The following is a 16,993-nucleotide window of genomic DNA, read 5'->3' on the forward strand; positions in this document are numbered from 1 at the left end:
CAGAATTTATGGTTTTTAAACCTCAACATTCACACAGGCATATGGATCTGAGCATACGCCTCCGTTCCCACCACAATGATTTTCATCAGTAAGTGGAGTCTAACTGAATAAAGCAGCTAAATCAGATGTCCTGCAGCACTTTATGCTTGTTGCCTTTAATCATTCTCACACAGACATTTATGAACTGTTATGGCCAATGGCTTCAGCCTTTACTGAGGAGAAAATATATGACTGAGACCATTGGAATATTAGAAATCACCTGTTAAATATAAACTGATCAAAGCTACAATGGCAAAAGCAGCCTTTTATTTTGCAGACCAAGCAGCAACACACCAAGCAGCAGCAAAGTGGGACCGGCGGTGAGCTGCCATGCAGTGTCTATGAATACCTGCAGCAACTGATCCGAGCTCAGCGAGCCGCGGTCTACAACGAAGTGCTACCAAACAAAAAGTCATCATAGAAGATATCTTTAAGGGGCATAGTGCAGCCCGCTAATACCTGCAGCCAATCAGTAACGGATGTTTACAAGGAATTTATTCCTGCAAGGAACACATGCCTTTTGGCCAATGCCTATTACAAGTCAGAGATTTTTGAAGATGATATTTTAGGGTAAAATAGTTAAATAATGTCACATTATTTGTGTACTGAATTTAATGCAAAGTAATTATTAATTAATAATTAATTAATTAATTAATGCAAACTAGTGATAGACGATACATCTGTATTACCGATATTATCGGCTGATATTTGCGTTTTTTAGGTGTATCAGCATCGGCAGATGCGGGCTGCTGCGTTCGGCGATAGGTATTTCCTGTCATTATTAACAGACATCCACAGGCTGCTCCGTGTTGCTGGAGATGCCTTTTTTAAGTTCAATAAATGTTCTTTTATTTAAAATTGTGACTCGAAACATTTGTTATCATCATTGTGTAATTTTCATGATGTAAATTGAGGTTGCAAAAGTATTATCAGCTCCAAATATTGGCTTAAGAAAATCAGCTGGCAGTATCGGTCATCGGCTAAGGCTGATGAAAAGAAAATCGGTATCGGCCCTTAAAAATCCATATCTGTCAATCCTTAAAGCAAACCATGAGCAGTCTAGAGGGTCGGAAGATGCATTAAAAAATACAGTAATGTAAAGTAATTAATTTATAATGAGCGACAACATGCAAATCAATGATCTGTTAAGCAGCTATCACACGGTTCAGGTGATATCGACAAAGACAGGAGATATAGAACATTTCTGTTACCAGTGTTTGTATCACTCACTACTAATGAAGTGTTGTTGGGGGGATACTGTCAGTATTGCAATAGGGAATAGTCCAATCTAGCACATGAAATAGGGGCATAGGCTATGTGTTGTTTTAGATGCTATATTTAAGTGTGAGTGTTATCTCATTGGGGTGTGATGGTGGTGAGGTGAGGGAGCGGAGTGAATTCCTTGTGGATCCAGGCTGTGAACCCTGAGCTCTCATCTCGGGGGCAGTCTGGGAGTTACAGAGAGAGCCAAGCCACATGGGGGGAGCGTAGAAATAGAAGTACCTTAGTGTGTGCACTTGTTTACCTCAGTCAACATTTTTGACTCAGCTCATTAACCCGTGCACCTGGGTGAAGCAACACATCTCTCACTCTCTGTCTCGCTCTCTTCCTCACAATTAATAACGATAACTAAGGGTAACACATTAGACTCGAGCTAATGAACAGATGCAACAACAGAGTGGTGACAGAGCAGCTATCGCACCTCAAAGGCAGCGAATCGATTTCAGCTGATACCAGTTCACAGATACACCCTGTAGCACTTTCCTCAAATCTAATCATGGATCCATTTAAACTACGTTAGCTGGGAGTCTACCTGCCATTCAAATGGGTTTTCAATTTCTATTATTTTGAGAGCATTGGTTAAAAATGAACCAAGTGCAGAGGTAAAGTAACAACCATACGTCTTCCATCTCTGAAAGATGGAAAAGGAGAAGAGTCTCCACGTTCATCTGAGCTTTCCCCTCCTCTTATCGCTTCCCCTCTCTTCCTATTATCCATGCAGCCAGCATCCTCTCTAAATTGTTTTGTATGACCTTTGCTACAGTAGCTCTAATTATTACCATCATGCAGGCCCTGTAAGGCACACAGCTAATTATACTGGATTTATCTGAAGGAACATTGGTGTCATTCTTCATAGGCATGTCTTGGCTACCGTCAGTGCGGATGATCTAAACCCAGAATAAGGTCAATTCGGGTAATACAGTAATAGTAATTAGAGTCATAACAATTACAAGCATAGTTGTAATAATAATGAAGATGAGGTTATTTGTAATAGAGGTCCAAATTAACTCGCTACACATATGCAATACCTTATGTAATTGAGAAGAACGGTATTGTTAAAAAAAGAGTGGGGGTGAGAAGTGCTATATGCATAATTACATTATTACAAAGCCAGATTGTTGCTGTTTCCTCAGAATAGATGTTTGACAGCGGTAGTTGAAAGATATATTTTCAAAGGCATTGTGGGATTACCCGCTAGTGTAGGTACCAGGACCTCTAGTCATTGCATCTCATAAAGAGTTGTTACTAGAGGAAGCGATATTTTTCAAAGCTCCAACATGAATGAAGAGGGGCAGTTGGAGACGTCTTTTGGCTGGCGGGCAACTCATGTAATGAGCCTAAGAGGGTTCCAATTATTCCACTTGCGATCAAAAAGGAGAAGGAGATTACTTCTCTTGCTTTTTTCTCTGTGACATTTCACACAGTAACATCTTTTGATAGGGGTTGGGGGAGAGAGGGGGAAAAAACGATTGCTAGTGAGCGTCTGATAGTCTTGAACAGGCTCCAGCAGTATAGTCCTTTCTGTCGAGCAGAGACAAAGCAATGCTTTTGCAGCTCACACATTTTCTTCTTTATTTTTTTGATGTTTTTGTAATAAAACTACTTTTCCCTGCACATGGTACATTAGCTTTCTCTCAGACCGTGTCACCTGCACAAGACGGAAAGGGAGCTTTCATATGACCGCAGGCTTTGGCTACAGCAGACTTGATGGCCGATCGTTGCCATATATTTTCCACAGAGCTATAGTAAATTGTAAGAAGGCATGTTGGGTACTCACTCACTGCAGTTGTTTTCCTCCTTTTCTTAACAGTCTAAGTCATGTTCCACAATGGGGAGTTGAATTATTTGATTGTGTACAGATTTTTCCCTCTCTTTTTCATTTATTAAATTCCCAGATTACAAGTAAAAGCACATTAGATGCGTTGCAGAAACTAAAAGGATTTCTCCACTATAGGATATTAAACTATATCAGCCTAGGAGAAATAAACGAACGAAAAAAAACAAAAGACAAATAATATGATGTACCACTGCACTGACACAAAGAGAGCTCCAATCTGCATCAGCACAGATAAACATCCACCCCTAAGATATGTTCTTGGTAGATAACAGCTTAGTGTCTGTGCTTGCAACACACACACACACACACACACACACACACACAGGCACACATACAAACACAGACAAGTGCGCACAGCTTTGATAAGCACAAAAATTACTACATGTTGTTTATGGTGGCAGAACAAAAGGATTTGAGGTCTTCATTTCAAGGAATCAAGCAGTGGGAAGGTGGATGCAGGGTTTAAGAATAAATTTCAATTGGATAGATCTGACTTCATAATATAGACATAATTAGGGGAAACGAGATATGTGCTCCAGTGTATAAATGTGTGCGTGCCTGAGGTCTGGGAATACAGTGCTTTACCTTCCCTTGTGAATCCACTGCCGGGGTAGGGGGTAGAGATCCACCGTCTGTTGCTGTTTTCCATGACCCCCGCAGTGAAAAGCGATGTTTGCCCCCCAAAGACAGCCCTAATACAAATTAAATTAAATTAAGTCAGTGCAGCTAATCCCTGTGTTTCAGCTGTTGAAACAACCCCCTCCCTCACGAATGAGTGGGTCAAGCCCGCTGCATCTGGCCCCCTCTCCACTGGCCCGGCTCTGAAGCTGCTGGGCTCCCAGTCCCTGACGGAGATGACAGCAGGCCCCGCTCCGACTTTGTGCCCCACTGCTGCTGTTTGTGTACGAACACGTGTGTTTCACTGTAGATTTGTGTTGAGTTATTCCCTTTCTGACTCACACAGTGTTTGTTCTATTTTGCTTGTTTTGCCTTTGTGCCCGTGTGTCTGCTTGTGAGCACTTCTTCAAGAAAGATTTTGTTTTTGTATACTGGCTTATACATTTCCAGTTTTTACTAGGATTTAGTTTTTTTCTCAATTTACAGTTAAATGTAAAATACAGAGAATGCACACAAGTCGACCACACAAAGTACTTAACAGCAGTGTAATGTAACAGTAGCGTCAAGCCACTTAGTGTTGGATGTTGTGTTGTTCTGCCCGTGCCCTGATGGCAGCCTGTCACAGTTATGTTAACAAACTGGATTTAAAGATGCGGTGGTGATGTGCAAGCATAATACTCTGCTGTCAATCCCGGTGCTGACAGCTGCCTAGTAAGACCATCCCAAATATTAGCACCAGATGTGCTTCTCATTGATGCACCAGCAAACAGGATCAAAAAGCTAACTAGGCTTCCATAGCTGGATCACTGATAGGAGTAGCCTTGTTGTGACGCGAGCTAAAAGATTTCATATGCCCATCTGTTTAATAAAAAGCCCCCCGTACTTTGGCATCGAGCCCAATCGTCCAGCCCTGATTTGTGCACCAGCTCTGATTTTTAAGACAGAGTGCACAGACTGAATTTTAGCAGCTGGTGTACACCGATATTGTGTTTAGGGGGTTGTGGGTTAGGAGGGTGGGTTGATTTTTGATGAGCTGGTGTCTGGAGTACATGTTTGTGTGTGTGGCGGAAGTATGCGCATTTGTGTGTTTGCTGCGGATCAGAGCACCTGCACACATGCCCTTTGAAAAGCTCTATCACCCCTTCATTCAGCCAACACACAGTGTAAACATGGTTTGTTTGAGCAAGTGGCCTGAGGTAGTTGGATTAATGAGCGCTGATGAAGTTCCACTTGTATCCTGGGTGCTGCCTCCCTATTTGCTGGAGTGGCTGTGATGTGGTACTGTGTCTGGAGGCGGTGACTCATTCCCTTTACCCAGTGTCAGATTAAGGCATGTCAATAAACAGACCCACTCAATCCATCTCCGAATGACTGCATCCGCTCACAGAGCCTCCCAGTCTGTAATGAGCTGCCGCAAATCTCCGTCCAACTAAAATGTCTGGAAAGATGCCTTGTCACAGTGAGCAAGAGAGAGAAAGAAAGAGAAAGAGAGAGAGAGAGAGACTACAGCTTCACTGATGTGACTGGCAGACACCTTAAAGCTGCAAAGAGAAATCGTACCAAGTGTCATGCTCTACCATGTTGCAGAGTGCAGGTTGATCAGCTCTCCTCACAGATTTCTCATTTCTCTCATCCTCATGTGTATTGAGTTAATCAAATATTAATTCAAAGTTTACTGATTTCTAAAGTGACTTAAAGTTATGCTGTTTATTTAGTCATTGCTATCATGTAAGCGTTTAAGGAGAATGTGTTAACATAATCTGCAGTGTTTCTGAATGTTTATTTTTAAGGCCCTGCCCAGGGGAGGTGGGAGAAACCTTCGGGAATTCCTTGTGTGCTAATTTAGCTTGCCCCCCTCTCCTCAACACAGGCTAATATAGGGCACAACTTAGGAGAGAAAATGCTATCTAGTAATTCTCCCCTTAAATGAAATGAATGGAAAACAATACATCTACCTGGATTAGACACTCTGGATTTACACTCAACATTTCCGGATTCTGCTAAAAAAAAAATCTCCACCTATCTCTCTTGCAAGACTGCAAGGGAAGCTCAGCTTCCTCTAAAATGTCACAATACAATACATTTCATTGACTAAATATGCACTAGAAAGCATTCATCTTTTGTTCAGAATCAGCTACTTATCACAGGTAACTGGCACAACTTCCTCCTCGTTCATCCCCACAGCGCTTTACACAGTCGGACGTTCAGCTTCTACTGACTTCAATGGGGAAGCGAGTGGATTGTTCCACTGCTGCGAAACTAGACGGTCATTGGATAAATTAACTCTGCGGTTTCTTTCCCCAACGAGCAGCGGCAGCTGCGGAGCTTCTGCCAGCGTCATGATCACTCATACTCAAAGGCGGTCACACTTCACAGTAGCCTGGCGCAGCAGCTCCAGCTGGGCCAAGGCAGTGTAAGCAGCCTAGCTCTGCTGGCCATTGAGAGGACACTGGTCAAGTCCCTGTAAAAGTCGCCTACGACAAGGTCACAGATCATTGTCTTGAAAAGGAACAAAGGGTAGAATTTACATATAAATAAACACAAATTTATGATATAGGCCGGATAAAATGAGCTTCCCCTTCTTGAAAGAACAGCAACCGCCACTGCTCTCTTGTGTGGCGCCATACACACATTAATGGAATTCGGGATGAGAGGAGTGAGAAAACTTTTTCGGTCTGACATCCAAATTAAAGAAAATCCCTCAAGACTTGCCTAAAGGGGAAGTGCCTGCTATTTGAGTTTGATTAGGCTCCACAGGCTTTAAGAAAAGTAAGCCGATTTCTTTGAGGAAACAGCCTAGATAGTCACGTCTTTTTCCTCCCTTTTTACTATGTAAAACCATGAATTGTAATCTTATAGAGATACTCAGATTTTCTTTCTGACTTTAAGATGGAAAAAGTCTGGAAACACATGCAGTCCTGAACGCTGAACAGGTGTTAAATGAAACGCTATCCTCATGTGCCTGGTGACACAGCAGACCCCTATTCATTCTAAATGGACACTGTTACTCCCATCTGAAAGGCTTAAAAAACACCAACCTTGTCTTTAAAAACAAAGACAAACAAAAACACAGACTCCGGAACCCACACAGCAACCAACAGTTTGAAACATGTTGGTCCTGAGCAGTGATTCTCGAGTAAGACAACAGCTCTGACTTAAGCCTCTTTAGCGTCAGCCGACTCCGCTGGAATGCAGACGTCTGCAGAGGGGGCCTATTATTTAAAATCTTTTCATCATGCTGGAAGGGAGGGAAATAGCTTTGACGTTGAGAAGCTCATGAATAATGAATGCTGTTTCTATCAATGTATGTATAATTAATCACATCTCTACTAACTGGACTTCTGTGGAGCCTGTATGCCTGAGTGACATGGAGACTGGTCTGGACTATTGTCTCAGTTTCAGAATAAAAGGCAGCTGCATTATCTTCTGCAGTTTCCTATGTGGGGGTGATACGCAGGTGGAAAAAGCAATAGCTTTAGTACTCTGGATGATTGTTTTGTTCGGAATGAGCAAATATTCGTTCAATTTCACACGGAAAGGCAGGAAAAATCAGGAGGAAGTGCAAGCAGGAAGTGGTGTTTTGTTTACAAATCTGTTTTCTTTGTGTTTCAGAGAAGCTGTTATTTAGTTTGCTCAAACAATACTCTGCATGTGGTCAAGGACACAACTGACCTCATAATAGCCCTCAATTCACCCAGTTTATTTTTTCTTGTCCAGTCACAAAGACTGTAGAAATGTACAAGCTACAGCGGAGCAAGGCGGCTTTTAAAAACCTTTTTCACTGCAGAATCACTCACTTTCATAACATGATTGATTCCTAAATGGGCTTCTGGGTTTGGGGTGAATTGATGGGTGATGAAGTGAAATGATGCAGAGAATGTGGCAGGTTATTTGTCACACATGTACCCCTCTGTCACAATTGATTGTGTATAATTTGAGTTTGCAGGGGAGCCAGTTGATATTAAATGGTAACAACTCTCTGTATTCATCACGGCAGGCCCCCTTTAGCAGGCAGAAATAGAAAATGTAATCTCATCCACAAACATGGCTGTGCCTCAGGCACTCTTTCACCCTTTTTACCGCTGATCCTCCCTTAGGGGCCCTGCCCTCTATAAAGGAAGAAGGAAATCTATAATCTAGCAGATGGTAGAGGATATATGGGAAATTCTATAATCGGGAAGAAGGTGATGATGATGGTCATCAGAGTAGAGGGCAGAGAGGTGGAAGTTTATGGCATCAGGGGCCAAAGAGCTTTTCTTACTTCTCACATAAATAATAAAAAAATATATATAAACCCACTTCATGCAGGTCCCTTGGTGGTCTGTTTCACACAGACTGAATGTGAGCTGCTAAGAGTGGCTGCTGGGTGTAGACCCAGAGGCGAGGTGGTCGGGCACCAGCCCAGCCCTGCAAGTCAAGGATTGTTGGAGCAATGCTTTTGTAGAGAAGCAGAAAGAGAGAGTCGGTGTGCAAGAATGTTAATGTGCAAGAAGCTCAAAGTAAAGCATTTCTTCTCTCTAGTCGGCGTGTATAGGATGAGAAAGTCACACACACTCACACACTCCTCTGCATCCTCACTGCAAAATTACATGAGGGGAATATATGCATCTGTAAACAGGCAATTTCAGACACGGACAATCCTTCATCCGGTGGAGTTTTTTCTTCCTCTTTCTTCCTTTTTTTTTTGCATTACTCTTTTAACTTTATCACAACCAAGCCCAGCTGGATAATGAAACCTTTTTATTTTTTAATTGCAACTGGCTTGGCCTGTAAACCCCCCTGGATCTCTTTCCCCTCATCTCTTCCTTTAGCAATGGGATATCAATAACAAGGCACATTATGTGTAACATTTCCTTCCGGGACTGAGGGGAGTCCACAACCAAGCTGCAGCAACAATAAACGAAGACTGAGGCACAACCTCAGACTGCTCAAACACAGAATGAAGCAGCGAAATTCGATTGACACTTTTAATTGATTCTGTCTAGTCTGTTGTTCTTAATGCATAAACTGTGCATCTTAGTGTGGCAGTAAGAGCATTTTGTGTCCAAAACAAACATGGCTTGATGTTTTTCATCAGCTAAATTGATGACATTAAAGAGTTGTACCCATGACAGACATGAAACACTCACTACTCTAATCCATTTTCCCTCTTTTAGATGCTCAATTTTTTGGACACAACCTGCCCCGCCCGTCTTAAATACCGTTTAACTAATGTTTGATGTGTAGAGTTTATCTGAAGTGTTAACTTTTCTTAAAAGATTGATTTTATCCATCTGTGTTTAAGCAAGGTTTAATCTCACAGTTTGATAAATGACAATTATTCCAGACAAAGATACAGCCTGGAAAAGACTGCTAAGCAATATCGCAGTATACTGCTTTCATGTCAGTCTGTTTTTTAAACTGTAAATAGAAAAGAAAGGAAAAAAATCTCTTGAATAAGAAACAGATTGCTGATGGCATCATCGCATGCATCCCTTTTTCTAAACAGTATGTTGTCAGTGCATGTCGCTGCATCTGTGCATATATTTTCGAGCTTGCTCCCCTGTTTAAATGTTATACTGTGCTGTATCAGCCTCAATATATACAGTAGGGCAGCTGTATGACATTTTTTTCTCTCTTTTTCTCTCCTATCTGTGTGACATCTGCCGAACTTGTCGGGTGTTTACTGGTGTAACAACTGGTGTCTTCACTCCCCACCCCTCCTCTTCTCTCTGGTGCTCCCCATGCCCCCACACAATGAATACACTTGCATCCAGACTACAGAACCAATTGTCACGCTGGGAGGAAGGCAAATCAAATCTTACGGCAGCAACTAGGCGAGGAGATTGCTTTTCCTCTCAGTGGCAGAGAAGCAACCCATCGTCCCTGTGCCTCAGGTTTTACTGGAGAGACAGAAGCAAAGGGTGAAAAGGGGAAAGCTACTGGGCTAAAGCAGCTGGACCGCAAGTCTACCGCAGGTCAAGTCTCACCAATTTCCTCCCATCTTCACTCTCCCTCTCTCTCTCTCTCTGTCTCCCTCCACTCTCTTTCCACTTCCCTCCCCACTCATCCTGACACTACCTATCAGTCACCGGGCGACACCGGGGACTGCATTCCTCCCTCCAGTCCTCCAGATGAAACGGAACAATAATTATAGGGATAGAGTGGCTCTGGCCGCCAAACTGGGGCCGCTCAGATCACAACAACACATTGTCCAACCTGATTAAGTAGCCATTTGTGGCGTCCTCGCTGTAGTTAAGCAGTCCTCATCCTCTTGCCTGAAACTTGACCTCCCAGCAAGATTTATTGACATGTCTTCCAATTTGAGGTTGGTCAGAAATGTGGGGGAAGACATTACATTTCTTTACAGGAAGTCTGGGCTAATGCATCCGATTCTCCCTCAGAATAGGCACTCTTGAGTGAATCCGCAATGCCCTAGGTTATGCTCACACATGTTGGGTGTTTCTGTATTTCCGCCGACAATATGATAAAAAGAGGACATGTGGTCTCCACTGAATCCTGTAACAAGCAGCTGTGTTGAGAATGGGCTACAGAGGAAGAAATGGGAAAGCAAAACATTGAATGGTTGAATACTATGAAAAGTTTCCTTTGCTTGTACCTACTACCCACTTAAAGAGCGAATTGCATTATGGAGAGTACAGTTCCATTTCTGGACTGGAACAACTTGCGAGCCGGGGCATACTGTCTTCCTCTCCAGGCCGTGCTTACACAGAACCTGCCATACAAACCAATTACAGGCTGCATCCAGAGTGACATTCGCAAGAAATGTTCTATCTTGTCTTTTAAATGAAGTTTTCCCCTTGTTACTCATGCCTTGCATTTTCATTAGTCTCTCACCGGATGCGCAGCCACTGTAAAGGATGAGGCAGTTTAATTTGTGTTCACTGGGACCAAAGTGGAGCAGAAGAACACAAAACACATATACAGTGCAAGTTTGCTGTAGCATAACTGCATTTTTGATCAATTTCATTGACTTATATTAGAGGCATTATATAACCTTATATTATAGATCTAAAAATATTCATAGAGAAACATAATTACCTGATGAAACACTGCATATACATCTTAATATGGTATGATTTATAAATCAATTAAATATTACATGTTAATCACTAATTAATAACAAATCTGAGTTGCAATGTGTTGCCACTGCCATTACCTTTGATATTTAATGGAGTCAAGCTGAACAGGAACAAAAGGAGTCAGGGGTAATACAAGAGAACAAACATGGTGTGCTCCAAATGAAGAGCTAATAATAAAATGTTAATTAAATTCCTTTTTGTGAATCATCTTTTCCTATATTAACGAGTCAAAGTTTAATTAGGGGTAAATGGTAAAGGGAGACTCAATGATGCTAACCTTCAGCGCAAACACATTGCATCATAATTTAGCCAACCCCAATCATAGGCTCGCCCTTGCATTGTTGCTTATCATTATACAAACTGCCTGCAAAAATAATTAGGAGTAAAAGAGGTGAGATGGCAAACAACAGCTTATCTCCTAGTGATTGAAGGTAGACCTATGCACCTTTGAGAATACTGAAAGATAACTATGTCTCTGACATACATACAGGTTCCTTAAAGTTCACAGCCACTAAAGAAACATAAACGTCAGCATCAGTAGGATAACAATGCCGTACAGCATATATGTTGTCTTGGAAGCCTTGAAAAAATGGCATCAGTATCGCAAATCTAAAAAAACAAGGACATGTATTTGGTAACATTTAACGAGCGCTTACATTTTTCATAGACTGCAAACAGGTCATGGGAGCTATTTGCCAGAGGTAAACAATGCACATTGGCTGCTGTGATCTGCCTGCATCACTTTTATTTATTTATGTATTTATTAATTTATTTATTTCAAAGGAGATCCAAGTAGGCTGGGACTAATGTTTGACATTTCAAATGCTCCCCTGTCCTCACTGCTCAGACTCCTCTGCATTGTGGTTTCACTTCCATGCAGTCGCTGAAAAACTTCCAAATGTTCAACTCAATTAACATCTAATGAGGTGAGAGTTTGCACAGCCGCACACTGAGTTTTAATCCAAAGCTGTTTGGTCACCAGGTATGACAGCTGTGCAGGGCCGCTGCTACCTCAACAGCAGGCTTGTGTCAAATGTGTAGCTCACTTGATAATCAGCAACTGTGCACCAGTGCCAGCATTAACCTTTCTTATCGTAGGGGTGACTTTTTTTTCAAGAGAGCTTTGATATCGGTACTGTAGACTTCCCTTGGAAGTCAGCCATTGACTCACAGCCTTATTATCTAGATGCAGTATCTGCGTCTTGGAATTTTAAGTGAAGGCTCTGTTTTCTTTCTGCAGAAAACACCTGCATCTTATCAAACTTTGTCGAAAGGGTCGTATCCTGGCTTTTCGCAGGACTGGGAAGTCCTCTGAGAGGCTTTGATACCCTTTGGCCCTCTGACATCTTACCAAGTGTGAGTAGAAGCTTGGCAGACGCAGGAGGGGCTACCTGCTCAGTTTACACTAACTCCTCTGTCCATGTGCTGTTACTCGTAAGACATTCTCCTTGCTGAATAAATGTTTTTAAAAAATGAATGTAGGATGCCTTTGAACTGTGTTCTCTAATGTGGGTCAGAGATCTATCGTATGCATATTCTGAAAGCCTTTTCATCTGCAATTGCGGAGTTAAGATTCCCCTGGTACACTCTTAATTTCATCTACTTCTCTTGCAGTTATTTATTTAATATTTCTACATTAATGTATTCTCAGACATGGTAAAAGTGAAGAGTTCAGAGAACAAAAAGCGGGAAACTTTTCTTCTCCCTCTGTCTGCATGATAGTCTGTCCACCCTAATGACTCCATTTTAAAGACAGTGGGCTGACCAGCAGAGGAGGGAGGGAGCAGGGGATCGAGAGCGGGGAGGGTGAAGAGGAGAAGAGAGGCTGCGCTCACTGCAGCACTCTCCTCAGCTCTCAACTCGCAGTCAGTCGCTGTGTGTGTGTGCTTTGAAAGAAAATAGGATTCAGTCCTCTTGAAAGCCGAGGCTGCTCACCGGGGCCTTTGTGTAAAATAACATTTCAACTGAAAGCCAATTACTGGTAACATTATTTTGGTTGCTTCCATTATTAAAAGTACCTCTCTGTTTCTCCCCCCATCATTCCTCAACCACAACCCCCACCCCACCCACTCATCCCCCCCACCCTCTGCATCGTTCTCTTACAGACGGAGAATTATTCCATTGACTCCACTTATGTGAACAGCAGAGCCCACCTCATTAAAAGGTATGTCTTGATTAGGAATTGTTACCAGCACCTAGTTACCATTGTTATCTGTAATTATTTTATCTAATGAGTGCACAGCTACTGTTGCAGCAGTTTGCATATGTTCTTGCATGTTTCTCATCCAGTATAATGGTAATGGGATGATAAGATTTTGGGATAAAAAGTGTTACTCCATAGTGCGTTTAGTAGGCATTTGCTGAAACGAGCCACAAACTCCCACTTTCAGATTATTAGATTACATAGAGCAGCAATATCAGCAATTAATGATTTTCATATTTACAGATAACCTTATTAGTCTCCTGTAATTCGGTTCATTATCAACACGTGTGGCTTGAATCGCATCAGGTTACAGCTTAAAACAACTATTCAATGAATGAATTATATTCAAGATTTCTCAGGTGCTTTTCTTCCGCTGTTTTTCAAAACATGAATAGCTTCATGAATAGTCAATAATGATGTTCTTTTTTTTTCTTGGGTGAAGAATTAAAGAATAAAGTTAGTTTTATTGTGCTTTGTATTTCAGTCGACCTGAAACATGATATTACATAGCGTTGTGGGAATGCAGTATTGGGGGTTGGGTGAGGGTCATATAATGATTTTCCTGAAGCCAGGGTTTTTTGTAACAAGGCTCACTTGGAGAACTACAATTCCACCTCTTTACCTGCAGCTATGGAACATTCCAGCCTTTCTTTTGTTTGAGGCCGTCCCGGCCTTTTGAAAACCCATTATGGCAATTTCCACCCCCTCCGAAATGATTCCCAGCATTAATGTAAACAAAGCATTCAAGTGTGGGCCTCTGCAGCCCACTACAAAGAAATCCCCTCAGGAGCCAGTGAGCCTATGGTCTGGGACAGGTGCAATTACAGAGATAACATCAGAGAGCCAGCATTACCTGCAGTCCTCTCTGCCAGACTGGAGAATGTGAGGCTTGGGCCTGGGAAAGCAGCTACCTTATGCTGTCCTTCACTTCCTCTGCCTTTCTTTTTGTTTGCACACATTTGATTACTCTCATTTTCTTCTCTCTCTATCCCTTTCTCTCTTGCCTCACCTCTTTTCTCTCACTACATGAACCCATCTATATATTTTCCCCCACTGCTAGAACACATGTTCATATATTCACCCCTATTTAGTGTTGTTTGTAAAGCGGAATTTGTTCCAGTGGGATGGAAATCAAATGAAGGGAAATCATGCTGTTACCGTGCAGCTGTTGATTGTGCACACCACCCCACCCTCTTTATTGACTGTGAGCCCCAAACAAGACAGATGCTCAGTTTGTATGCTTCCGGCGTTTCCTACATCCATCTTCCTTCCAGGAATTTCTGATTACTGTAGTATTTGTTTGATTGTAGTGAGTGAGTGCCACTTGTTTGTTCAATGCGATATCCTTGAAGTCAGTGCATCCATCCAAAATGTCTATCTGAGATACTTGATAGCTACCATGCTATCTGTGAAGTTAAAAAAAAGCTCACATAATCCAAAATGTCTCTCCACAGATTTAAACTTCCTTTTTATTTTCTGGTTACTTTACGTGTAGAAGCTGAAGCAAGGCTTTGTTCTTTACAAAAGCAAAATATTTAAAGCCCCTTTCCCACTGAACAAAAAACCCACAAACATCAGCCTTTTGTCTTTAGTGGAAAAGGTTACACTCAGCATTCATTACTGGGACAAATGACTTAGTAGTCACAGGTATTTATTGTTTCCAGGTCTGATCAGCAGTGATGGAAACATGACACTGGGGTGGACACCCTTTTCCGGCACAATTGGCTCATGGGGCTTGTCACCATCTTTCGGTTACTTCTGCGACTCTGTCAATTCATCTACAATTCAGTCCGTCTCTGTGCAAGCAGTGCTCGGACATTGTTACAAATTATTTTTGCCCGAGTTTAAAAGAGGGACTGAATAAGCAACAGATGTTTAAAAAAGTAACTAAAAACTTTGTCACTGGCCCCCATGCTGCTTTTTATTGTTTACTAACCCTGTTTTCTTGCATGTCTGTGATATTGAACATGACACACCATAAAACAAGAAAAAAGGCAAAAGAAAGGCAAACATGTACACTGGCAATACGGAAGAAATGTATCGCTTATTTTTGGGGCTAATTTTCGTCGAAAGGGTATAACTAAGACTTAAAATAACAAACAAACAAAAAAATCACCATTCATCTTTTTTGAATTCATGGAAGTAGACCACGTAAAAGGGTAAAAAATTCATAGAAAGGACATAAAAAGGGATAAGGTGAGAAAGACAGCTCAGAGATCAGAGACACATAGACGAAGGAGAGCATGTAAAAAAGGTGATGTGACAGTTAATCAACATTTCCCTCTCCTCCCTCCTGGCCCCCATGTAGCACATCGACATTCAAGGACCTGGAGGGGAACAGTCTGAAGGACAGCGGCCACGAGGAGAGCGACCAGACCGACAGTGAACATGATGTCCAAAGAGGACACTATGTTGACACGGCTGTCAATGACGTGCTGAACATGACCGTCCCCCCCAATGTTTGCCAGCTGCCAGACCAAGGTAAGGAAATGAGTTGCTTGTACGTGAGTGTGTGCGCTGTGTGTAAGGAACATTGCAACATCCTTTGGAGTGTGTTTTGCCAATTTCAAGATAAGACCAATGTGTGTACCTGAGTCTGTTTTTATACTAAAAGAGCAGCTTTAAAGGTGCATTATGCCCATTGCAAGCCTCAGATGTGCAGGTAGAAATAACATCAGTTTTTTTTTGTCTTTGATGTCCTGCTAGAACAGCTAATGTGAGGGATCTCTGACAGCTAAAGCTACCCTTTGATACAGGCTTAGGCAACATTATTGACTGATAGTAGCCATGTCTGCTCTTGAAGTGGGGGCTGACTTCAGATGTGCTTGAATACAGCAATTAGGCTGACAAAGGTAGAAGGTGGAAATCTCCATATCTCCACGTGCCCTCATCCATTATTCAGTGGGATCATTTAGCAAGGAATTAATGTTGATGTTTCATTTCTGACTCACCGTTTAAAAAGACATCCACTTGGTTGGCAGAAGTCAATGTCAGGTTCGTGTTCGTTCTTAACTACTGCCAGTCAGGCTGAGGAAGAGAGTGGGTCAGTAAGAGGGAGAGAGAGTGGTGAAAGCTGTCGGGAGCAAACCAGAATGTTAGTATATGCACCTGAGGGTATTTACTGAGCTCAAAGGTAACACTACATGCCCAGGTGTAACAGCTCAGCAGAGTCAGTGTGCGAAAATTGCAGACATTTTGAAGACTCACATTAGCAATTTTATTCCAAGTGAGGTGGAACCACCGGACATTTTATTTTAAAAGCACACTCCCCAGGACAGCACTCACAGATATCACTCACAGTATCTGAACTTTGCATTTGCTGCTATGTTCCAATTTGGGAACGTGTGCCAAATTTAGTTTTTCTTCCCTCAGTTAACGTCGACATCATTTCGGTTCCTTTATACTAACACTGGCCCAGTAAGGATGTCTACTCGCTCACTACTTTCTTCTTCCTCAGCTCATATAGGGAAGCGATTTTAATGAGCAAGAGATAAAGAAAATGAATTCTATTTTGTGAAGATGCATAAAGGACTTTTTTATTATTATTATTTATCCATTGGACTGTGAAGTGTGGGTGTGGTTGGAGAAGCAGTAATAGATGTGTAGGCTCTTCCTTGTCTGGTCCCTGGCACATTCAACTAACCAGATGCTTCACTTGGAGCAATTTGGCTTTTGATACTGTTTGAGTTGGGAATAATAACATTAGGCAACCTACACTTTATGTTAATAGAATAGAGTTATACAAATGGATCGGCCTTCACAGCCACTTGCCTAGACATGTGTATAGATAGATAGATCGATGGATAGATAGAGAGATATAGGGTCAGGAATTAAAGTGACTATTAGAGACAACTTGTACGGGGCCTTCCCTTGGTGACATCAGACAGTAATGAAAAATGAAAAGGGAATTTGCTGATTATTGGTTGCCAGCTG

At 42.0% G+C, this 16,993-nt stretch overlaps 1 protein-coding gene across 2 annotated transcripts in view; it reads left to right on the forward strand.

The window, feature by feature from the left end:
- Positions 1–16,993, forward strand: part of pcdh19 (protocadherin 19) — a 55,064-nt gene that overhangs the window by 17,076 nt on the left and 20,995 nt on the right. For both annotated transcript variants that reach the window (XM_083915939.1, XM_083915940.1), the window contains exons 3-4: positions 12,963–13,021; positions 15,369–15,541. In XM_083915939.1, coding sequence (XP_083772065.1) covers positions 12,963–13,021; positions 15,369–15,541 — 232 coding nt within the window. The remainder of the gene's footprint in view (positions 1–12,962; positions 13,022–15,368; positions 15,542–16,993) is intronic.

The sequence above is a fragment of the Echiichthys vipera genome, assembly GCF_963691815.1.
Source record: "Echiichthys vipera genome assembly, chromosome: 6".
Classification (NCBI taxonomy): Eukaryota; Metazoa; Chordata; class Actinopteri; order Perciformes; family Trachinidae; genus Echiichthys; species Echiichthys vipera.